The sequence below is a fragment of the Macrosteles quadrilineatus genome, unplaced genomic scaffold (genome assembly GCF_028750875.1).
Source record: "Macrosteles quadrilineatus isolate MER2022 unplaced genomic scaffold, UCM_ALF_1.0 Scaffold_10__1_contigs__length_6754688, whole genome shotgun sequence".
Lineage (NCBI taxonomy): Eukaryota > Metazoa > Arthropoda > Insecta > Hemiptera > Cicadellidae > Macrosteles > Macrosteles quadrilineatus.
The window spans coordinates 3,257,856-3,283,173 of record NW_026542603.1 but is presented as its reverse complement, the minus strand read 5'-3'; the positions used below and the strand labels follow the sequence as shown (position 1 = coordinate 3,283,173).

General features: G+C 34.4%; 2 protein-coding genes across 4 annotated transcripts in view; one reads left to right on the top strand and one right to left on the bottom strand.

Annotated features, from left to right (window-relative positions):
- Nucleotides 1-229: 229 nt before the first annotated feature.
- LOC129004617 (endoplasmic reticulum-Golgi intermediate compartment protein 3-like) overlaps nt 230-25,318 on the top strand; it is a 41,716-nt gene continuing 16,627 nt past the window's right edge. The window contains exons 1-8 of the mRNA XM_054433150.1: nt 230-437; nt 1,692-1,853; nt 6,597-6,716; nt 7,151-7,173; nt 9,327-9,397; nt 10,668-10,833; nt 12,620-12,677; nt 12,956-13,084. Of these exons, the coding sequence (XP_054289125.1) occupies nt 329-437; nt 1,692-1,853; nt 6,597-6,716; nt 7,151-7,173; nt 9,327-9,397; nt 10,668-10,833; nt 12,620-12,677; nt 12,956-13,084 (838 nt within the window). The 5' untranslated portion in view covers nt 230-328. The remainder of the gene's footprint in view (nt 438-1,691; nt 1,854-6,596; nt 6,717-7,150; nt 7,174-9,326; nt 9,398-10,667; nt 10,834-12,619; nt 12,678-12,955; nt 13,085-25,318) is intronic.
- On the bottom strand, nt 13,102-24,198 carry LOC129004618 (reactive oxygen species modulator 1-like). Of its 3 annotated transcripts, none has more exons than XM_054433151.1 (3): nt 24,092-24,198; nt 16,303-16,459; nt 13,102-13,346 (listed from the first exon to the last, which is right to left on the bottom strand). In XM_054433151.1, the coding sequence occupies exons 2-3, from the start codon at nt 16,431-16,433 to the stop codon at nt 13,238-13,240; spliced, it is 240 nt and encodes a 79-aa protein (XP_054289126.1). In that variant the 5' UTR covers nt 16,434-16,459; nt 24,092-24,198; the 3' UTR covers nt 13,102-13,237. The 3 variants fall into 3 exon arrangements, with proteins under 3 accessions (XP_054289126.1, XP_054289127.1, XP_054289128.1); XM_054433152.1 differs by having other exon boundaries at nt 16,303-16,455; nt 24,092-24,191; XM_054433153.1 differs by lacking the exon at nt 24,092-24,198 and adding an exon at nt 23,932-24,013.

Below are 25,318 nucleotides of genomic sequence, written 5' to 3'. Positions count from 1 at the left end.
TGATATGAAAAATTTGTTGACAAAAAGTTTGTGTTGCCAGCGGGATTCGAACCCGGGACCTCTTGAACATCAATCCGAAACGCTACCAACTACGCCACGAACGCCGCTGAAATCAAACCGTTTCGTTACGGTAATCGTGTTGCCTCAAGAGAAGACATTAGCCACTAGAGAAATGACGTCACTACACCTTAGCCTTAGTCCCTCCCGTGTGCCCATTCCGTGTACCGCCTGCTTCAATAATTTTTGTTTACGTGTATGTTATTAGGTTAAAATTTTAAATCAATTATTTATTTAAAGGCTAATTTAAGTTTTATAGTGGAAAAATATAATGAATTTTCTAAAAAAGTTCCAGCCTAGTATAGAAACACTCAAACAGTTAGATGCATATTCAAAGCCCATTGAGGATTTTAGGGTTAAAACTGTTTCTGGAGGGACAGGTAAGAATTTCATTCTGATAGTCTATTATTTGTATGAGTAATATGCCTCTAGGGAAGAAAAGATCAGTTAAAACACAAACTTGGCCATCCCAACTGAGTATATTGCAGGGGGCTTTTTGTAATTCAGTCTTCTAAAAATAAACTTGTAGTCAACACTCCAACTCCAGGTTAAAATCCAGGATACCCTAGTGACCCATGCACTAATATACTTTCTTATAATGTCCCCACCCCTATGTAACGATTAGACTTCCTAGGCTATTTTTAAATGTCATTATTGGTGATAAAGAAATATTGGTATTCAAGAGATTACTGCAATAATTTTCCATTAAAATTAGTTTAGGGAACCAAGTTTTCACAACGTTTCAGGATCTAGAATCTAATTTCATCCTCCGGTGAGAAAGTACCTAAAGCATACAGCGATTACATTTCAAACAAACCCGGCCAAAGCTGTGAAATAATAACTCAGAGAATCAAATACAATTTGCAATAAAATTGGGGTTGACTTCCGTGTCTGTTGTCAAAAACGACCGAATGAAAATATCGATCAATATATCGATTATTCCAAGATCAATTATTATTTACAAAAAGAGTCAACAAAAATTAATCCTCACAAAAAGAGTGTGGGGGAAAACCGACACTCACTCCAAGTATAAATCACACTGTGTAGGTATTTGGTCATCCCCAGTTGACGGTTGTGTTTACAGAAAATTGTTTAGAAGTACAAAATGAGCTAAAGTGGCTTTAAAGGAGTTGAAGAAAGCCTTGGACGTTTGCACAACAAGACAAGAGGATAGTGTTCATTGATATCCATCGAGATACCATTTAAGTGATGGAAGCTTTGCTAGCTGATCGACAAGTTCTAGACTACCAGGATTTACTGCTGTGCTTGGCAGCCTTATCTTATAGCCATGCAGTTAGGCCAATCTCTCATTCAGTCAAACCCCAATACGGATGAAATATATCTCTAACTGTACTCATTGCCTCAAACGAGACGATGGCAGTGGTTGAAGTAAAGCTCGCAGTACTGTTGGCAGATTTGACCAAAATTGGTTTGCCGCCACAGCATCTTGTTGAAGGCTTTAATTAGGCCTATGTTAATCTATGGACAGCCCTCGTAGATCAATTGCAAATATAAGTTGCAAGATATACCGTAATTTGTTTCCAACTTTAAATGTTTTTTTTATAAATAGGTACTCCTTTTATGATTCCCCTACTTTTTTCATATAGGTTTTATCTATCATGGTCTTGTTTCAGCCTCGATTCTTTGTTGGCTGGTGATTGCAATATTGCTGAGTAAGCGTGTCTATGAATTTGCATTCAACACAGAAACAGTGGAGATGATAGTAGTTGATACTTCTAGTGGAAGCAAACTGCAGATTAACATAGATATTGTGGTACCAGCTGTGTCGTGTGATTGTAAGTATATAAACTAGCTGTGTACCCGTTCTACGGACGGGGAACTTGTAGTCAGTTGAAACCTTCTTAGAACAGCAATTGGTTTGCATATTTAGTGTACGAATTGTTCCAGATATGCAGGCAAAACTATTATAGGATACACATAAACCTTCGCATATACAATACCTGACAGTTTCAAGCCAGAACAAATGCTTAGCAATTAAATGTCACCCGGATATAAATCTTGTTAGGCCTAGTATATTTTATATCCAATGATTAATCAAACAAAAAACCGCTTTATAGATTTATGATGCATAGCTCTAAAGTAAAATTAAAAGCTACTTCCCACTCTGGATAAAGTAGTTAAAATACTACCTCACAACTGCACACTTCATTCAGGTTGACATTTTCATGAACAATTAATTGTGCTGTTGTCTTTTCTGCGATACACTGAGAAATAAGCACTCTGATGCGTTAACAACAGACATACATACAAGACAGAACTTAATTTTACTATGCTTTAACCAAAGTTATAGCATAGTAAAATGCTATAACTATAGTTGATAATCCAAACTTCGGTAATCCGAAAGTCCGCTTAATCCGAAACCAAAAAACATTTTTTTTAAATTAAATTTTTTTTTTAATTTTCTTAAAATTTTTTTTATCAAACTTTTACACAGTTAGCTGTACTTCTTCAAAGTATTCTGTAGCGGCCGGGCGAGATAGACTTTTTTTATAGAGTTTTTTAGTAAATATTTCGCCATTTTTTTTATTAACATTTTTCATTTTTGTCCTGGGTTCCAATCCCGCCAAATCACAAATGGATTTTATTTCGGACTAACGGGACTCTACTGTACAGGTAAAAGGTACTGTATTTGCAATCTTTGTTAGTGTCATGAAATGTTATCATATCGTATTTACTTATCGTGCAGTGATAATGCCGTCAGAAATAACTATTTATTTTTTAATACCAAGATATGTCGAAATGACTGCATACTATATGAAATGAAGTACTAAAAACTATTTAAATTGGTAATTTACAGTAAACCGGACAAGATCTATTGATAGGCTACGTAATCAACGTAAAGCGTAAATAATTTATAATGGTTTGCTCAAAAATGTTTTACTCAAATGTGTTAAAATTTTCATAGCATGGAATAACATTTTGGAATCCAGACAGGAAACGGAATACAGGAAGATATAAATTAATTTTAATATGACTGTAAGAAATAAGATGCAACAACAACAATAACTAAGTTGTAAATAGTGATGTGTTGCTACCTAAAAGTGTGCTACTATGTGTAATTAGGTAGGGCTACGCACCAATAGGAGTTGGCCCATAAGCCTGTTTGCGGTATGGTCTAATGATGGCATCGCAATAGCGGTGAGTTGAAACTGAAAGTGACATATTGGAAAAGTGAGTTTAGCAGAAAAACACCGTAACAATCACAACAAAATCGTAAAGGTCTTCTGGGATCGCAGCAACACCCGCGATCACCCACTGCAGTTGTGATTATTTACTTGATACAACAGCCATCAAAACACCGTTAATGAGTGGAATCCTCGATTGTAGGCTATTGGTGACGATTATCCCTTCACGGACGGGTGACGAATATAACCGCCTAAGTCTTTGGCGATAAAGGACTTGTGGCGGATATATCCGTTGCTATTCTACTCATCCGCGGACGAGAGCGGATATATCCGCATAGTTGAAAACGAGTAAAAAATTATTTTGACTGTATGAAGTGTTCCATTGTGTTTATTTTATGTATACTTGTATAACAAAACACAAACAAGAAAATTTTTATTTTTTCCTCTAATTTTTTCCCGTTCTATGTCACGATTTCGCCTGTCCGGGAAGGGTTAAAAATGTAACTTTCCCAGTTCTATAAAATACTGATTTACAGTATTTTTACCGGTTATCAAAACTCAAGTAGAATTTGATAGACATAGAATCTCCAGGTTCATGACCTGGACGATAATTATTTTAATTTTACAGTTACACATTGTTGTACTTCCGATCAATTAAATCCATTATTTTAGTCAAAAGGTCACTTGAGATATCTCACTTGATTCAATGAATGGTTTTTGATTTGCTTGGACAAAATGTGATTGGAAATATTGCAGTAGGCCTATTTGTAAACAACATTCAATGTAAAGAAGTAACGGAACCTTTACTCCATATAATCAACACCTCACTCAACGAAAATCAAATACCTAAAAACTTAAAAATCTCAAAGATTCACCCAAAATTTAAAAAAGGAGACAAAGAAAATCCTGGAAATTATAGGCCCATATCTAACCTACCAACAATATCCAAACTATTAGAAAGAGAAATATACGACCAAATCATTAATCACCTAGAAACAAACAACCTACTCACAAACTGTCAACATGGCTTCCGGAAGAAACGAGGAACAAATACCGCAATTGCAGAACTCTGTGAAGACATAACAAGTATCTGGGAAGACAGAAAAAATGCATCGGGACTTTTCTTAGACCTTCAAAAAGCGTGTGACTCATTGGACTGGGATATACTTCTACAAAAGCTAAAAAAATTACATATTGAAGGAGAAGCATTGGCACTAATAAAAAACTATCTTGACCATAGGTACCAATATGTTGAAACCGATCAGCAAGTGAACAACATAATAATAGCATCCAAATCACCACTTAAACAAAATACAAAAGGCATTCCTCAAGGCTCCATACTTGGCCCACTTTTCTTCCTGATATACATAAATGATGTACCGGAAAAATTATCAAAAGAATTCAAATGTATTTTATTTGCAGACGATACCACCATAATAATACCTACAGATAGAAATAAAAATAACCAACAACTCATAACCACAGCAGTAGAACAAGCAACAACAATATACAATAACCTAAATCTAAAACTTAATACCAGTAAAACTACACACATCAATTTCAAACCAAGCAACAACCTAGAAGATCAAAGCGACTGGACCAACATCAGTATCACAACGCAAGACACCACTAAATTCCTGGGAATAATTGTTGATAAAAATTTATCCTGGCAGCAGCACATCGAACATCTGTGTAAAAAACTGGCCTCTGCACACTATGGCATCAAACGAATTCGCACCATAACCGACGAAGAAACCTCCAGAATGGCCTACTTCTGGCTTTTTGCTTCTCACCTGAGTTACGGAATTGCAACATGGGGATCATCATCTGCAAACAATATGGACAAGCTACTTATCCTACAAAAGAAAGTACTACGGACGATATGCAGGACACACTATCTGGAACATTGTAGACCCCTATTCATCCAGCTCAAAATTCCCACCGTTTTCTCACAATACATCCTAGAAACCATAATCCTAGCAAAAAAATCCAATCCAACACTCCGGTCACATTATCACAATCACAACACCAGACACAAAAACAATATAAACCTGCCACAACACAGACTAAAAAAATTCAGCAACACCCCAATATACACAGGATCTAAATACATAAATCTTCTGCCAGAAAAAATTAAAAATATTTCAAATCATACCACATTTGTAAAGACACTAAAAAACTACCTTATAAACAAACCATATTACTCAACAAAGGAATACATACAAGAACACACTTATACACACACTGGGCTAGCTGAAAGGCTGCCAAGAAGATGAAGAAGGAGAAATTTTGACGACTCCCCGATCTGAGGATTGTGGCGAAGAAAAAAAAGAAAAAAAAAACATATTAGTGACAGCTAGAAGTGAGAATCTTAATCCAGACAGCTGTTCATTATTTCATAAAAAATGACATGTAGTAAACATTGGGATAAAACTATATTTAAGAAATATATTTGATGTAATTTCCAAAGTAATAAGGCCATATTTTACTCGTAATAGCCAAAGACACTCTCACCAATCCAGTGAATACAGAAAAATGATTTGAACCTGGATCGGTTTTCTAGTTTTCTCAGAGTAGGCCATGTGAATTGACATTTGGTGTTACAGACAGACAGACGGACAGACAGACAGACGGACAGAAATTTAAATAAAACTCATTTCGTCTTTCTTAGGCTATGAAACGTAAAAATAACCTAAAACTACATTATTCTACGCAATGTACAGACAAAACTGTAATTTTATTCATATAGGTTGTAATCAAATGGTAATTTTGTATGCATAAAATAAATACATAATAGGTTACGTACTTTTGTCCGTCTTCAGTCATAAAACGGTAGATTGGGTATTACTATTTTCAGTTAAAAGACCCATTTTCAAATCCAAAATATCAAGTTTTATGAAATCTGACAGATGTCTTCATAAGCAAATAAATACACATTGATACTTAAAGTTCATATTTAAAACATAAAAAGACATTTTAATACACGGTAGGATTAAAACACAGGACAAATGGATACAGGTTGCACGGTGGACATTACAGAACTAAGTTTTATGTTATTTTAGATTGTTGCAGACATTTCCCACCATGATTAAGCAAAGACAAAGTTTTCAAACTTCAAGTTAGTTTTTTTACCAATCGTGATGGGAAATGTCACAATAATCTTAATTGTGACAAAAAATTCCTTTTGCTCTCTCCATCATGCTGAGCGGAGTACTGTATGGATCAGCTTTACTATGAAAGCTAGTAAAAACTATGAAACATGGGATGAGTAATGGGTATGACAGTGATTAAAATGGAAAATTAAAATTACCCTGCAGCAATAATCTTGGTAAAGTTTATCTATCGCTTTAATAATAGTAATTTGTAATTTATAAGATTATATTTGTTTTACAGACCTTGCCCTTGATGCAATGGACTCTTCTGGCGAACAGCATTTACATATTGAACATAGTATATTCAAACGACGTTTAGATCTTGCTGGAAACCCCATTGAAGATCCCAAGAAGGAAGAGAGTAAGATATAACAAATAAAAATTATAATTACCGTGTTTACAATGTATAAGACAAATTCGTTAACAAGATAAATATATTGTTCATCATTTTATCATTGTTTACTGTAACAAAATTGTTTTTCTTCAAAGTTTTTTGGTCTTAAGGCATTTGTAATGTTACCAATCTGACTATAAAAAGTGATTGGGAAAATAGTTATACCTGGAAACCAAATATTAATTTTGGATCTTTTTTTATTGAAAAGATTGCCTATCAGTCTAATTGCTACCAATCAGCCAAACAGTTGCCTGTTAATCAGAAGATGCTTGATAATAGAAGGCTGTGAAATTTTGTAACTTGTTTTCATAAAGACAAATGTTTTTGTAAAGATAATATATATAGGTATACGGTTGACTTTTTTCAGTTTAAGTTTTTAACAATACTGGTTTTTGTTTCAGAACTTGGGACGCATAAATCACAGGTAGGGCCTAATTTAATTTAAGTTTCTTTTATTTTAAACTCCATCTTACAAACCTTTTCCTTTTTGGTATTGCCTTGCAACAGGGTCAATATGCAAAAGAGACAATGTTGGTTCACTGAAAATGCCTTAAAATGGATGCACTCCTACCAGGGGTGCCCAGAGGGGGGTACTGTGGTGTGTTTTCGCCACAGGAATTTTGGGGGGGGGGATGTTGTTTTGCTAGCTGTCATAATGAATGTGTAATTTTGTATAAGAAGCCCGAAAAAGTGTTTCAACACACATTAACACCAACAACATTTTGCCATTTGTAATTAAGATTGCTTCTAAGAATGGTAAAAACACACCTTGTCAGACAATCCTTAACATGTATGGTAGTGTCGAATTTTACTTGCTACATAATATGTTTTGGCGGTTCTTTAACTCCACCATCGTCAGGCTTACAAAAATATCCACTTCTCCGTGTTGTCAGAATAACTGAATCAGGATCAGGTTATGACGGACCGACGTGGTCTCTGGAAAGAATTTGGTGATAGTTGAAAATTATTTAATAGTAACAAAGTAAAATCTGGTATGGAAATATGAATCAGGAGTTGAGAAAGTGTTAATTTAAACATTGCACACATAAAAACCTACTATATAATTGCATATTTTAAGACAATTACAGAGATGTGGTTTTTTCCAGATAGCCAGAAGATGGAAACTATATTAAAATATGATAAATTTCTTGATATTGGATGTAGTGACTGAGAATAGTGTTGAAAATATAATGGGATTCATAATTAATTGAGTGATTTCATTCAAAATTTGTGTACTGTCCCTAGTTTTATGTATTTATATATTTCAAACTCTTCCAAAGTATTTATTAAATTTCCTTTTCTGCAGTAATGTAGAATGTCGAGACCATCATTTATAACCAGCATATAAATTGGTTATTATTGTCAATAATTTTGAATTAAAAACTCAATTATGAATCTCATTATATTTTCAACACTACCGATTAGTCCAATGACAGCTTTTGATAACACAGACGACAATCCAGAGACCACGTCGGTCCGTCATAACCTGATTCAGGTTACTTCCAGTCCTGCCCGCGGTAATGTACACCGGGAATTGATAGGCATATCTGTTATTGTTTCGTGTTTTGTGTTTAATGTTTGTAACATATTCTGACGACACCTCCAGAAGTGGATCCTTTTACACACAGACAGACACCACCTCTTCTTTATAATAGTAATAGATAACAAATTAAAAATATCGTGGTTTAAGTCCAAAATAAAGTTGAGAACTTGAAAAGAATAAGACGTTATAAAATAATTATTGAATCACCTGAGTTTCGGTCCCCAAGGTACCTTATTCAAATCCCGCCAATCACCAATGGACTTTATCTAAGAGATAATGTCATAATCCTTTCTAGACCTGGCCTGAATTGATATGGAAAACAATTCTGGGCTAGAACTTAGAGGAATAAAACAAGTACCTATGCAATGTGAGACAAAATACGTAACACTGCAGTCCCGGACTACCAAGACCAAAGGTGGTGAGTCGGTGGCTCAGTCGGTAGCGTCGCGGACTTCGGGCCCAAGGCAGCGATGTCGTGGGTTCGGATCCTAGTCACTGCCGATAACATTTTATCAGTACAGTTCACCTTTGTACTGTAACGGCTCACTCCTTGCTTTGCTGTAAACGATCCACGCACGGGCGCTTAGTCTATGTGCAAATGCAAGGTTAAAAGAGGCCGCAAAAAAAAAAAGAGAAAAAAAGACAGCTGTTGCACAAATTTATATGGAGTATCTGCACAATGTTTAAGTTTACATGTTTGTTATTACTAACTGTAATTGTTGTGTTGTGTAACTGTTGTTGTAATTGTTGGGTACCTAATTTTCCTAGAAGTTGGCAGTGAACATACCAAGTAAGTAAGTCACTAGGTAAATATCTTGGTGTTTAGGGCCAAAGGTATTGATTTTTAGTTGAATTTTACAAACCCTATTTATGTTTATCAAAAGATGTTGTAAAGAGTCTTAATGATTTTACCACACTAGGGTGCTCAAATTGAAATTCCTTATGCAACAACATCTCACAAAAGTGCGTTCTCAGCTTTGTTGGAATTCAATTAACAAGAATTTTGTTTTAAAAGTTGTAATTTAAATTTTCAGAATGATACCGCAATTGCTTTGCCCAAGTGTGGAAGCTGTTATGGTGCTGAAAATCCAGAAAGAAATATTACGTAAGTCAGTTTTGTAGTTTAACTTGACGTTTAGACAACTTTTTCTATTATTTTCTATACAGTATTAATATAAACTATATGAAATTAGTTTTTTGAACATTGAATTTAGAGGAGCAAATGCAATATGTGTTAAAAGTCTTCGTCATAAAACTTAACTATAGTATTAAAAAAAAAATATTATTACTCATCCCGTGTCACTAATAATGGATCAGACGAGTAGGGGATTTATGTGTATTACTGTAAATATGCTTATGACTTTAATTAACAGGTAATCCAAAGTCTCGCCTATGTTTTGGTTAGTGTTAAGACCGGCACACACACAAACAGACTCATGAGAATGGACCCCTGCAGGCGGACAGATTTTCTTTGCAACGCACACGGTCGCAGGAGCCCGCAAACAGGTGGACTATCCCTTCCCTCCTCCACTACTTTGGGTGCTGTGAAATAGTATGTAACAACTTAGTGTGGCGCAGCCGTGATTTCTATAAATGCATTCCATGGCTATGGGAGGATGGTGATTCCATTGATAATGATTTAGATTTGGTGCTGTTGTGCTCAATAGGTAATAGGAAACATTAGGTATATCCCATTTATAAAAAAAATGAATGGGTAATATCATCACCTTATGCAAGATTTGGAGAGAATGAGGAAAAGTTTAGAATATATTTTTGATTATGCAAGGAAGAGTTTTAAGAGAAGTATTGTGACAGGTTTTACTCGATCACAGCAGCATTTGAGGTGATTTCCCGTGATTTCGGCAACATTCAAGATTAGCTTCAGTAATCATGGCAACATCCATGATCCCATTGTCAAGGTTACATCCGTAATGATTTTTCGTGATCTGAAACTCATCTGCGATGATTACCCAAGGTTGTAGTAATGGAGGCAATATCTGCAATATTGTGGTCATGTTCATCAATTCCGATTTATTTTTCATGAAACAAGGACACAAAAACAAACGGTGATTATTGAGGGTGATTTTATAAAATTTGTACGGCACAAAATATTGGTGCTGTAACAAATAAAGTACAACATAAATATGTGTTGAATGACCAACAATGGATGATAATTTTTTTTGTCACAAGCGAGGGGCCCCATGCGGCACACTGTTTGTATGAGCCTATGGCCGGACTATATTTCCAGTTTTATTATCAATCATTAAACAACACTGTCATGAAACCGTGAACTTTAGTAAAATGTATTTATTCCTAGCATGATTTTGCATCAGAAACAGTACAGTAGATAAATTATTCTCCTTGATGTTTTTCAGTTGCTGTAACACGTGCGAAGATGTGAAGAAAGCGTATGAACTGAAGAGATGGTCTCTAGTAGAGATTGATAAAGTAGAGCAATGTAGGTCTACTCAAGATGCAGAGAAGGTAGCTCGGGCTCTCAAGGAAGGCTGTCAAATATATGGGTATCTGGAGGTTAATCGGGTAAGTTGATGTATTTATTTCAACACTTTATATAAACTTTATATTCAACACCATATCTGGTTACCACGGGCTGAGTTTCTGGTCAGATACTACCAATCTATTATAGAAACTATGATTATAGGCCTGCCTAACAATAATGTGTCATCGATGAATTCAGATTTAAGTTAACATAAACTCATATCTAAATAAAGATGGAGGTAAAAATTTAATCGTAATAAATTGGCTTTGATGATTATTAGGCTTTAAGTTTTTTGTTTAAACAATTAATGTACCATAGCTTTCTAAACTGCCCGTAAATAATCAACCAATTGTTTAGAGGTTAGTAAAATGTAACAAACAGACAAACCGTGAGAGGGCTTGAGTCGTAGTTTAGGACATAAAACTAGCAGTGACTGGATCAACCTCCTGGTAAAACAGAGAAACCGAGGCTGGATATTACGGGTTCTACTGTAAATCAATTTACAATTTATTAATTAAGTTAGATTATTTGTATGGTACACAGAAGCACAAGCAGACCAAACAGCCAGTAGCTGTGGTTGCGGTCGTGTGACCGATAACTAAGAAGTTGGTAGCAAAACTAGTTGCCTTTGTGTTGTAAGTTCTATAAGAGCCAAATGCCTGGTGATATTACAAGAAGTTGGCTATCAGACGTTGCTCAACTTGACTGACTTGTGTAATACAGGCCTAAATCATCACTTACTCTGGTGGTCTAGCTGGGCTTTTAATCGAACAAATGTACCTTGGATATGACATTTACAACAGCATCAAATAGAAAAATCAGATAATCCCACGATAACCAGTGTAAAACTCTTCACTTTCTTTAATCCTCTATGACGGAATCAGAAATACTTTACTGTCATTATGCATAACAGTTATGCAATAGGCATGGCCAATAAACATAGCATCCGGATCTTTAAACTAAGCAAAAATTTAGGTTTATATACCAGTGCTACTTTCAAACGATACTTTGTTACTAAAAAAAATTGTTTGACAGTTCCACAGTTTTTTAAAACCTTAATTTTTGTTTGAATATGTATTGTATATTTACTTTTAGACTCACCACTTGATGATGAAAATCTGTTTTCTGATATTCCTCTGTCAATATAAGTGTTTAAAATTGTAGAAAAAGGAGGATAGCAGCTAGCTTACCTTGAAAGTGTGGGTAGGCCATAGAACAAGTAGAAAAACACTATGCACACAATATTTCGTCCCCTAAGGGACTTTGTCAAGTGTAGAGAGAGTTACAAAATAGGGGACTTTGTCAAGTGTAGAGAGAGTTACAAAATGGGCATTTTGTAACTCTCTCTACACTTGACAAAGTCCCTTAGGGGACGAAATATTGTGTTTTTCTACTTGTTCTATGGCCTACCCACACTTTCAAGGTAAGCTAGCTGCTATCCTCCTTTTTCTACAATTTAAAATCCTGGCCTAGAGCCTTTCCTTAAACAAATATAAGTGTTTAGATAATGTAGTACTGTAGCAGTATGATTACAATCTCTCGTAAACTGTCTTATCCAATAATTATTGAAGTTCTGAACAAAGTTGTCATTAACATTGGTTATGGTTTCTACTGCAAGTTGACATGAGACAAAACCAGGTTTTGGACTGGATTAGTGTTCATCTTATCAAATGGACTTATCATTTGACCAGTTCTATAACTGCATATTTACCAATTACGCAGCAACTTTTTACAATTGTAATTAATTATAATGCGAGTAGGATCACAACATACAGTACTTGTATGAACATATATAAGACTTCCAATAAAACAGACTCATTGTTGCAGGTGGGAGGAAGTTTTCATGTGGCTCCAGGACAAAGTTTTTCAGTGAATCACGTACATGGTGAGTAAATGAGAGAAAATACGAGTTTTGGTGTTACTAATCACATTTTTAAAACCTCTTAAGTTATAGGATAACCTGTCATGATTTAGGTTCCTAAAGTTATTGAAGTCTATAGTATTACCATAATTCATTGACATAACTTAATTTCTAGCAATTTAAAATGAAAGATTAAGCTCATCAAAAGTATTTAAAATGAACACTTAAGTTCATCAAAAAGTTAATTACTTTCAAGCTATTAATCTTTAAAGTTCCGCTAAGTCAACTTTGTCGTCTTACAGTGCACGATGTCCAACCGTTTTCATCGTCTGCATTCAACACATCACACATCATTCGTCATTTATCCTTCGGCAAAACCAAACTGGCCGGAGTCAACCCGCTGGACAACTCGCGGTCGATAGCAACCGAAGGTAATGAATCAGACTAGTGATTTACAAAAGAAATTTAATTAGAAATTATATACTAGTTTAAGTCTATACATAGTCTAATGAAACTATACAATTTATTATTGGGTTTGTGAATAATTAGTAAACAAAGTATGATACAATGAAGCAGTCGTCAGTTCAGCAGCGGATCCCTGTCCCAATGGCCATAAAGGTACCGAAAGTTCCTCCTCCTTGGAGCATCACCTTGCCTACGCTGTTGACTAGTTCTCTGCCTCTCAACCCGTACCTGTCACAACAAACAAATATATGTGTTACGTATGAGTGTATTTATTTAAAAATTGAATATTAAAAGTGATTATTCATAGGTAAATTACGAAGGACCACCGCTAATTACATTGCGGAAAATAATAAGAAACTTGAAAACATGTACCTTTACAAACTCCAGTGCAGACGTAGGGGGAAGTGGGAAAGATGGCGTATTTGAACTTCAGATTAGTGTCGGCGCTGTGACGAACCCTTGGTAGTTGGATGTTGGATGAGACGATTTTCGCTCTTCTTTCTGCTTGAAGGCTTGATGTTCGCACGTAACGCTAAGTCTTTTATTGTTCGTGGCCACTTTAATTACATGGAAGTCGCGACACCGCACAGGACACTTTGATTACCGTACTTGATGGTGCATGATTCGTGAGTTAATAAAACGCAAATAAAAATACTACTTGTCACTAAAACAACAAAAATAACTTCAGAATAAGATTGGGCAATATTAATTGCAATAAAAATGAAAACTGAAACAACTTGATGAAATAATGTAAATGGAAATGAGATTAAAAGAGGTGGCCGGTACTAGACCATATTAATAGGGCCGTGGACAGAGAGAGAATGACCAGGATACCTGTCTGAGGCGAACGACAAGCGATAAGGACAATGACATGAATAGAGCGATAAGATTGTTGTCTGAAGATAAAACGGACTTGGGTTCTGTGGCTTTGGCGTTTGGCATTACCATTTGTATTTAAAATAAAATAAATATTCTTTTTTTGAATTAATATAAAGTTAATTGTTCCTTTTTCCTTCTAAATACTAAACAATATGAGATCTTTGTATATGTTCCTAATGTCAAGACATAATGTAAACCTATAATAGTAGAATCTTTTTGACGGCTGACAGCTTTTTGGCGGGTCAATGCAATGATTTTCTCACACGATTCTCAAAATTTCATAATCATATAATCTATAAACTGATTCTGTCTTCAGGTTGGAAGGAGCATAAAACACAAACTGGGCATTAAGAATTGAAATAGCTGAAAACAATACATTCTTAGACTAATCAAATAAGAAAAGGACAGTAGAAACGATTGGAAAACCAAACTCTAGCTGTACAGTTTTGAAGTCCACAGACATATCAGTTTGTGTGTTAACACAATATGTGAATTAAACTTTTTTTGTTTTATTTTGCCTTCGACAAGTCTAAACATGTTTATAGCCTATTTGAATTCTCAGCATTGCATGGATTGTTTGCTAATAAAATTTAAGGATTCTTCCCACCTGAAGGCGGAATTAGATTCAAGATCATGAAACCTTGTGTTTTGGTCATTGATGGAAATGTATGCCTTATTTTATTTAATAAACTTGGTCGCCGAGGGGTTACAAGGCTGGTTCGATTCTAAGCCAGATCGTTACAAGGCCCAGATGTAATTTCACGTTTGTCATTGGGCTACCAACTAATGATGCTGGTCTTGTGATAGAGCACGGTTACTGGATACAAATCCTGCCAATCACCAATTGATTTTATCTAAGTGATAATAGTATGACCCCCTCTAGAAGTGATAGCCTGAAGTGATGTGAAAAACAATACCTAGAGGGGAAAAAACCTACAAATACAAGGCAACACAAAATCAGTACCGTATTGCTGCAGTCCCGGCCTACCGAGACAGCTGTAGGACAGACCTGTATGGAATATCTGCACATTTTTTAGGTTTACATATTTGTTTGGTCGATTCACACACACATCAGTCCAGTCACAGTTCAGTCGCATCCCCAATTTCTCAGTCAACTACCTGTTAGTTGGTTTCACTCAGTCTACAGTCACTACAGTAATGTTACAGTACATAATCTTTGTATTAAAACACAATATTCTATCAATTTTTCATCGTCCATGTTGATGATTGTCAGAAACAGTACTTAAAATATAAATACAATTAATTACAGTATTTAATAAAAACATATTTTTTTAAATGTCAAAAGCATAGGATCACATGGCTGTAAGCATCTGTCATGCGTCAAAACAATCTCAACATATCAGTGGGAATGGATCTGAAATTGACAGACGGACACCGACAGAGCGACTTGGTTTGGAACTATGCCGAAAGAGTGTAGATAGTGCAAAAGAAAATCCATCTAAGAATAAATTTTTTGACTGTGACTTATCTGAACTGTGAAGTGCCAGAACTGATGTACGTAAATAGACCTTTACGATGGTAGAGGGCTGGCAAGTGCAGCTGGCCACATTTGTTGTTGTTATCTTGTATTAAAGGAGATTATGATTACACTCACAAAGGAATATAATAACTAAATTATGTCTTTCAACACTAATTCAACATATTTACACTTGTAGCCTACAGTTAACCTATCAAACTAGTATTGGAAGACGCATTTTACTTATATTTCTATTACAGTGCCAACACACACAATGCTAATCAAGAAGTTATTTATTATGCTAAGTCTATATTAATGCCTTTGTATCAACTGATTTAGAGCTACAGTTTTTATTTCTATTCTTCCCCTTCATCATGTCCTCTAGACTATAAATTTACGTATTATCTACTCACAGTTTGCCGCAATAGAAACAGAGACAAGCAGAACAAAAGTTTTAAAATGATGTTAATTCAATTAATTTAAGTGAGCGTTAAACCATTTTTGCGCTGTTATTTTCAGGAAAATCTAGTTTCTTGTGATATAAAAATTAATCCCAAGGACATGTAAATAATGAATTACTTCAAGAATCTAGATTCACTCGATATTGTTAGTAGCCTAACAAAAGTTTCTTTAGAAATCAAGGATTTGAATTGACCTGTTGCTATTTTGACCGTAACAATTCATGGCTTAACTTATTCCTGATGTTTAATTGACAAAATTCAAAGCTCACTGAGGTTTTAAGGTTTTTGGCTCATCAAGTACTCTGAAATACACTTTGTAAGCAACAAAAACGATACTGTATAAGCAAAAGAATAATAAAACTCATACCTGAGTGCGCTAAAACCACCAAACAGCGCTCCTGAGGCCATGCCCACACAGAAGCCTATTGTAAACCCCATCTTCATTCTATCAAAACAGGAGGGACCTGAAGTTTGGAAAGATCCTGATGGTACTGGCATGTTGAGTTATTGCTGATCTTGACTATCTGAAACGAGTAATGGTGATGGGTATGTTGTTTACTATTGGTTTTTGGTTAGGCTAATCTATTTGACCAATTAGGAAAAAGATTTGTAATCAAATGAAACGATCAACCAATTAACTAGCCTACTGTATTCATTGTCCTACAATGTTATAACCATAATAAAAGTCCAAATCATAAAATCCACCCAAAATAAAAAACACCCCCACCACAGCCAACCTGCAGACTTATCGAATTTACATTTGCCTGATTGGATCCACACTAAAATTTATCCTTAAAAATATCAAATTTATTCCCTATTTAAATCAAATTGGTTTAACGAGTACTAAGGTTTGCTGCAACAGGGAGGGTAAAAAAGTGTTGTTGTTGTAAAATGTTAATAGTTTAGTAAGAAATGGATGTATTTTCTATATTTGATCGAAATATGTTCATGTAAACAAGCAAACTTATAAACAGTTGACTTATTCTCTATAAGAATAACATTGGAATTTTGAATTTAAATTTTTTTTAATTTTCTCCGTAACCATTAAAGGCGCATAATAACAGTTCAATATACTAAATTATTTTTTATTTTTTTTAAGCTCTACAAAATGGTTCGTGGAAAGAAATTGTGAAATTTTGTGTTTTTAGGGTAAAAAAGGGAAAAACCTGTTTTTACCCCATAAAACTGCCATAAACCCCCGTTCCCATAGTCCAATCATGCTGGTTCGCGAACTCGTCCAAATAAATGTAGGTTTACACGTTTGTACCAAATTTCATCAAAATCGGATAATCTTTGCTCAAGTTATCGCGTTAACGGACACACACACACACATATTATATACCGTATATACTAGAGAACCCGTGCGGCTCAATGAGCCGAATAGTATGAAACATAATCCCGAGGAAAACGTTATGCACTTGTAGTTACATCTTAGAGTTGTTTAAACACTTGTTAGAAACTAATTTTGAATATCTGTATTTGCGTCGTCAAGGTTAACCTACATTATTTCTGCTCTAGTTTTAACTCATAACTAACTTCCAATGAATGCTAAACGATCTGCTTAAATTCGAGTTAACATGATGCTACAAAGTTTTTCCAGCAGTGTGAATTGAAGAAAACTGTTGTCTTACTGATAACCTGTGTTAAATAATTTAAGTTGGGTCATTTTATTTCTTTGATTTGAGACATCCTTCAAATAAAACAAATTTTCTACGTAGAAAATCCTGAAAAGTGGAGTGATACAGTATCAACAGCTATAATCAGCTTTGAATAGGCTAAGGCAGCAACACCATTGAAAGTTGGTTAACGTATTTTAACGTGTTGTCTGTCAGTCACAGTATATGCCTCACATCAGAACGTTCTCACGTTGTTCAGTGGAGTTTCTCTTAATAGGTACCTGTCCAAAAGTTTTGAAAATATGGATTCATTTGTCGAAATACGTTGGATAACTCTTGTAGCTATAAGATTTGGATAGCAATTTTCATTTTCTCTTTTTGAACAGCATATATATATTTGCCTCTCCTGAATCATTAAAATAAACTTGACCGTAACTACTCGATCGTTGAATACATAAATAATAATTCCTTCACTTATGTTTGGTCTAATATTGTCACTATAACTTTCAAAAGCAAAGAGTTTTTGAAACTTTTTATTTTTAACTTGAAATGTCTGGATTGTGTTGGTGAATTCAGTCAAAAAACTTTGTATAAGTTTGTCCAAGGAACTGGCAACATAACCTTGAAGTAAACAATCCGTTTGCGTTTTTCCCAATTGAATTAGAGCAAGTAATACAAAAGTTAACAATAAAAACATAAGGTCCGCCAAGATTTGGTATAATCTTAATACTTGAACTTATCATAGTCAAGGCATTATTATAGTTTCTACTAAATGTTTGAAATATCCCGATCTGTCAGTGTCAGGAGTAAACATTTCTTGCATGCATTCATTTTGATCTGACATTAGGCAAGTTTACTTTACCACCATGACAACACTATGTGCTTCGTATATTTTATTACTTTCAAAGTAAGTTGCATAGCAGAGATGGCAAATATTATTCATCTCACCAAGTGAATGTGTATCTGGATGGGTATCTGTTAGACCAGGCCTCTCTTCTATTCTCCTCATACGCATAAGATATCTTATTATTATTGTCTCATCCTCCCGTTTTCAACATTTCTTCTTTGAACTTGAGGCATTTTCTGTTCTTCCCACAAAACTGATTAACTCTTTAACTTGGTCTTAACCTACTGAATATTACAAACCTTAATATTTACTCCCAAAAAGCTAATGAGTTTCTTTTTATAAACAGCTGTTTTTTTGTTTTTAAATTTGTTCTAAGTTTCTTATGGGAAAAACCCGACCTTTGAGAGGGTGTCACGCCCGTAATAGTAGGAATTTTAAAATTCTAAAACCTTATTGCAAAACTACATATTGAGACGAATCTTTTGACACCTTTAACATTGAAATTGGTCCACAAATAAGGGAGGAGTTGCGTTAACAAAAAAAACGGCTTCACGTATTATATATATAGATATAGATACAAGTATATATATGCATTTGAACGGCCTCTAGGGACCTCAAAACGAAAAAGTAAATCTGTCCCGGGTCCAGGTCTTACCATGAGTACTACGGTAATAGGCTAGCTTATTCCCTATGTGGGAAATTCGCTAAAAGTTAGTCGAGTGTAAAATTTTAACTTTTAAGCTGATAAGTCTACTGGAACTATTTGAAGTCGATGTTATATTATGTTTTAATACACTTCCTAAATGTACAACATTTTGATGAAATTTTGTACAAAACGTGTAAACCTATAATTTTTTTTCGAACGGGTTCGCAAACCAGCATGATCGGACTATGGGAAGAGGGTTTTATGGGGTAAAAATAAGTTTTTCCCATTTTTGACTCTAAAAACATAAAATTTCACAATTCCTTTCCAGACCATTTTGCAGTACTTAATAAAAGAAATAATGTTATATATTGAAGTGTTGTTGTATGCCCAACAGTTACAAGTGATGATTAAAAAAACTAAAAAAAAATAAAATTCACATGTTATTTTTATGGAGAATAAATCAACTGTTGTAGTTTGTTTGTTTGGATATTTGATCAAATTTGACAATTTTGTTTATTTCATACTAAGCTATCAACATTTCAATAAAAACACCCCTCCATACCTTCCCTGTAGCAGCAAACCTAAATACACATTAAAATTAATGTTATTTAAAAAGGAAATAAATCTGACAATTTTCAGGGAATATTTTAGTAGAAATCCAGCCAGATAAATGGAAATTCGCTTAGTCTGCAAGTTTGCTGCGAGGAGGGTATTTTTTAAATGGTGACTTTCACATAAAAACTCGTAAAATAACAGAAAAATCGGATTTTCTCGAAAATGGCCTGATCAATTTTTAATTTAGTATATGGTGAACAAATTCATATATATATATATATATATATATATATATATATATATATCAATCATCAGTATATATCGTTCAAATTCATATATATATATATGTGTCCGATAGCACGATAACTCGAGCAAAAATGATCCGATTTTGATGAAATTTGGTATAAACGTGTTTAAACCTACATTTATTCGAACGAGTTCGCGAACCAGCATGATCGGACTATGGGAACGGGGGTTTACGGGGGGTTTTATGGGGTAAAAATAGGTTTTTCCCATTTTTTCCCAAAAACATAAAATTTTGCAATTTCTTTCCAAACTATTTTGTAGTTCTTAAAAAAACAAATAATTTAGTATAGTGAAGCGTTATTATGCACCTAATGTAAATTTAAAATTGCCATGTTATTCTTATGGAGAACAAAAACTGTTGTAGTTTGCTTGTTATGAACATATTTTGATAAAATGTGGAAAATATTTTTATTTGTTACTAACTATTAACATTTTACAAAAAAAAAAAAAAAAAACAGTTTTATCCTCCCTGATGCAGCAAACCTAAGTACTTGTTAAACTAATTCTATTTAAATAGGAAATAAATGTTATATTTTTAAGTAGACATTTTAGTGTAAATCCAATCAGGCAAATGGAAATTTGCTTAGTCTGCAGGTTTGCTGTGGCGGGGGCATATTATTTTCAGAATTTCTTTAAGTTAAGTAGGCTACATGTTATTTTAGAGAATTCACATGTTAAAATAGGCCTAACATTATGTACCTATATCTAATAATAAAGGTAGGCCTTAACAATGAGGAAATAAAAAATACCACCGCCGCAGCAAACCTGCAGACTAAGCGAATTTCCATTTGGCAGATTGGATTTACACTGAAATGTCTATTTAAAAATATAACATTTATTCCCGATTTAAATAGAACTAGTGTACACGTTGCTCGAATTCGAGCAATTGCAAAGTATTAGGCTACAGGAGTTATTTCAAAACGAATAACAGTTATTTTTACAATGAGTTTGAAAGAGGCAACTCAAAGATTACCGGTGTGTAACTCAGACCATGTGTATCTTCGTTATTGGTTAAACCTAAAGCATTCCGGCCGGTTTTCTTATTCTCAAAATGCCTCACTGTACAGGCAACATAGGTCATTGATTGAGGGCCAATTGAGAACGAAAAATCGTTTTGGAGTTTTAGGGCGCATTTGTAACCTAATAGTTGAGATTGTCCAGGGTCAGGTGCTGACTGTGATCAGTTAAGCCTATGACTTTACAACAACACGAAACAGAGCAAACAGAGGCAGTTCCAACTACTGGTAGGGGTTGGATATATTATATTTGTTTCTTTATTCTATTACGTCTGTAGCTGCGGTCGTTATCACGATTACGCCTCCTAACTATGTTTCGTTGTCGTCGGAGGCATTAAAAAAAAACAACAAATAAACAAATTATAGGTACACAAAATAACGATAAATGCACAATTTTAGGTTACAATCATGCTAACACGATCCGTCATAGCGACACAAAACAACGATAAATACACAAATTTAAGATACAACCATGATCCGTCTTGGGGGTTATGTTTACAAAAACTCAAATAGTAAATAAATGTACTCAATGCGTTTCATTGAATTGAAAAATAAATAGAAGCAATTAAATTATACAGCTGATCAAACTGTACAGCTGTAAACAATTATGTCCTACATAAGGATAACATGGGAACTTTCAAAGCCACTGGGGCAGAGCCCAAGGGACTTTTTCAAATATGTAAGGCCAGTTTGCAAATCTACGCGACACGCTCTTTCCAATGAGACGTCAATGGATAAAATCGGTTAAGAAATGGCGGCGGAGTTCAACCGACAAAGTTTCATGTAGCGTATTAATTATATAGATTAGTTTAACAAGTACTTAGGTTTGCTGCATCAGGGAGGATAAAACTGTTTTTTTTTTTTTTTGTAAAATGTTAATAGCTAGTAAGAAATAAAAACATTTTCCAAATTTGATCAAAATATGTTCATAAACAAGCAAACTACAACAGTTTACTTATTCTCCATAAGAATAACATGGGAATTTTAAATTAACAATTTTTTGGAATTTTCTCCGTAACCATTAGGCGCATAATAACGCTTCAATACGGTATACTAAATTATTCGTTTTTTTAAGCTCTACAAAATGGGTTTGAAAGAAATTGCTAAATTTTATGTTTTTTGGGTCAAAAATGGGAAAAACCTATTTTTACCCCATAAAACCACCCGTAAACCCTCTGTTCCCATGGTCCGATCATGCTGGATCGCGAACTCGTTTGAATAAACGTAGGTTTACACGTTTGTACCAAATTTCATCAAAATCGGATCATTTTTGCTCGAGTTATCGTGCTGACGGACACATAAGTTATATATATATATACAGTAGAGTCCCGCAAACTCGGCGTAATGTGGACTGGAAGGGTGTGTTTGTGAAATGCCGGGTTATCGGGAACTAGGATTAAAAAGTAATAACAATAACATTTTAACTGCCTCTATTATTTATATTTATGTTACAAGTTAGTATTAAGTCATCAGATATAGTAAAACATATCCTTGGTACGAGCTGCGAATGATTTGACTTGAGCTGGCTTGAGTCCATGTTTAACTAGAACTCAAAAATCACTAATTTTCTGAGCCAGGCGATGGCCGAGTTATCCAGACTGCCGGGTTATCGAGTGCCGAGTTTGCGGGACTCGACTGTATATATATATGAATTTGAACGGATGGTGTTTTTGGCCTCTAGGGACCTCAAAACGAAAAAAAAATCGGTCCCGCGTCCAGGTCTTACCATGAGTAGGTACTACGGTAATAGCTTATTCCCTATATGGGAAATTCGCTAAAATGTATGCTATTCAACAACAACTACCGGTAAATGAATTGTTACCGATTTAGTTACCGTTCGGTTTTTGGCTAGGCTGTTTGGTTATCGATTGAATCAATACTTTTATGTTTGATAATAAAATAGAGTCAAATAGGTTATCAAAATGTAACTTAGGGGCTATGCCGAATTTTTAACTAGGCCTAACTTAAGTTCCTAATCTCTTAACTGACAAAGTAAATACAAATTCAAATTTACTCACTACTTTAACATTATAATCAAGCAGCTGGGTGACAAAACAATTATTTTTCGAAATTTATTTTAAAATAATTAGGCTTAAGTTTATTTTTGTGCATAGGTAAGTGATCTCCATTAGGCCAAGGTCCTGTATTAAAAATTTAAACTCTCTAGGCAGAACCAGTCAACTTATAGATTTACTTTTTAACTTAAATAAATACTTTAAAACTATTCTTTAAATTGGCGACCATACAAAGTAGGTATTTTAAGCCAAGTATGAATGGAGATGAGTGTAGGATGAGTGGCGTGATCTTAGGAGTTAGTGACTAAGGTCGACATATTCCTTAGACACAGCTGTTAATTAATAGCCCATACAGCTAATGGCGACTAAGGGACCTACTTACAGTTTATAGTAGAGTAACCACATTTTTGCCTTTGGTATACAAGTTGGTCTAATTACTTATCAGGATAGTAATTACATAATAATTACATTAAGCTGACCAACTGTAACTTACTGTTAAGTCCAAAGTAACTTAGCCAAGCCTAAAACATAGGTTATCCTACAGACTACCTAGGCAACAGATTGGGGGTACAGTCTCTTAACTGGGCTATGCTAACTTAGTAATGTATCGATTTAAACTATCGATTCGATTAGTATACCTTCATGTGATTTTTTCATTATCAGCAAGTTTGGTTAATTAGGTTAGGTTATGACAGTTTCATTAGGGTATATAATAGATAAGATTAAAAAATATTGATTGTTAATCAATATAGGCATTGACTATATAACACTACGTAGTGTTATATAGTCAATGATATAGGCCTACTGGCAGATAATTAGCCTAACTTAGTTAACTTTAGGGCCTATGGTGTGAAGGTGTAGATATGAATGCTTGACAATATTTATTAAGAAATTTTAAATGATTTGTAGGCCTAGGTCCACTAAACTGAATTTAGCTTTATTTTTCTAATTGGGGTGCTTTAAATGCTCGTCCATAGTTTTCTAAAATAACTTACCCGGAAGCTTTCAAATGTTTGTTTGGGTAGTTCATGTTTAACACTATCACCAATTAATTAGCTCTCAATGTTATCACTGATTATGTTAATTTACGGAAAACATAGATTGTTAAAACAAATAAGAAAACATAAAATTCGATATGCGATCTTTGTTACTTACCTAAAACAAAAATGCATAACCTCAAAGGGCAAAATTGATTTTTCGATTGCGTGCTGTTTTGCTGTTTAACAATGAAAATGACGTAACGTAATCAACAGTAGCACACTCGACGTTCTGTACCCACTAGCACCTTAGCTTCCACAAGTAAGCACAGAAGGGTATTTACTCAGGGGAGGTATAGAAGAGGCTACGATGACAGCTGTGGGCTTCTTATTAGCTGAGGGAACGCCATTACCGTAACAATACGATCTGAAGCCATCGGCCTCGGTGGTCTAGTGATTAGCGTGCCGGGCTGATATGCTGAAGGTCCCGGGTTTGAATCCCGTTGGTAGAATTAACTTTTTGTCCAAGATTTTTTCATTATCAGCAAGTTTGGTTGGTTTGGTTCGGTTATTACAGTTTAATTTTATTATTAAGTCATTATAAAATTTTAATAATTAAACAGTTTCAAGTTTTATTTAATAAACAGAATTTTTTTTATTACTAAACTTTTGTTATATTATTTCATTATCAGCAAGTTTGGTTAGTTCGGTTAGGTTATGATAGTTTAATTTTATAATTAAAAAATAATAAAATTGAATTTGAGGCATTTATAATTTTATTTGATGAACGGAACTATTTTTGCGATTAGTAAACCTTCATTGCCAAAGTGCTCTCTACTACAGCGCTGTTCGTGGAGGAATTTTGAACTAATGCCTCAATCGTACCTCCCCTAAGTCAGACCCGCACAGAAGGCCTTCGAACAGTTCCTGGGATAACAGCTATTTGTGTAATAGCTTCACTGTATATCTTTATTGGACCTGTTTAGATAGTTGTTTTTTTCAACAGTTACAGTTGCGAACTGTGCATTGTGATTTTGTAAAGGTGTTTATTCTTTACTGTTTGTTTACTTTTGACTTGAGCTGCTTGAAAAGGTGTTTTATGATTGAAAATTAATGTTTTGTGAGTGGGCTGAAGCTGATTTGTTATTAGGTATTGACAATTAGCCTAAATGTTTTGCGTGCATGAATTATTTATGAAGTTTACTTAACCTATATTTTTCGGATTCCTCAAGAGAGAGTGATTGTTAGGTTAGGTTAGGTGTTTGTGTGTGAATTTGTTAGATTGCAGTTTTGGTAGTGGTAGGTCTGTAGCCTCTAAGGTAAACTTAGGCATACTCTTATAAATAGATAAGTTATTGATTTAACTTTTTCAAAGGCAATAACTTAGACCTAAATTCCACTGAAA

Bases quoted from the DNA above. Each gene is read 5' to 3' on its own strand.
- LOC129004618 (XM_054433151.1), bottom strand. From the start codon at position 16,433: ATGCCAGTACCATCAGGATCTTTCCAAACTTCAGGTCCCTCCTGTTTT. The intron at 13,347-16,302 runs GTATGAGTTTTA...TTGTTGTGACAG, and splicing joins GGTGGTTTTAGCGCACTCAG to GTACGGGTTGAGAGGCAGAG.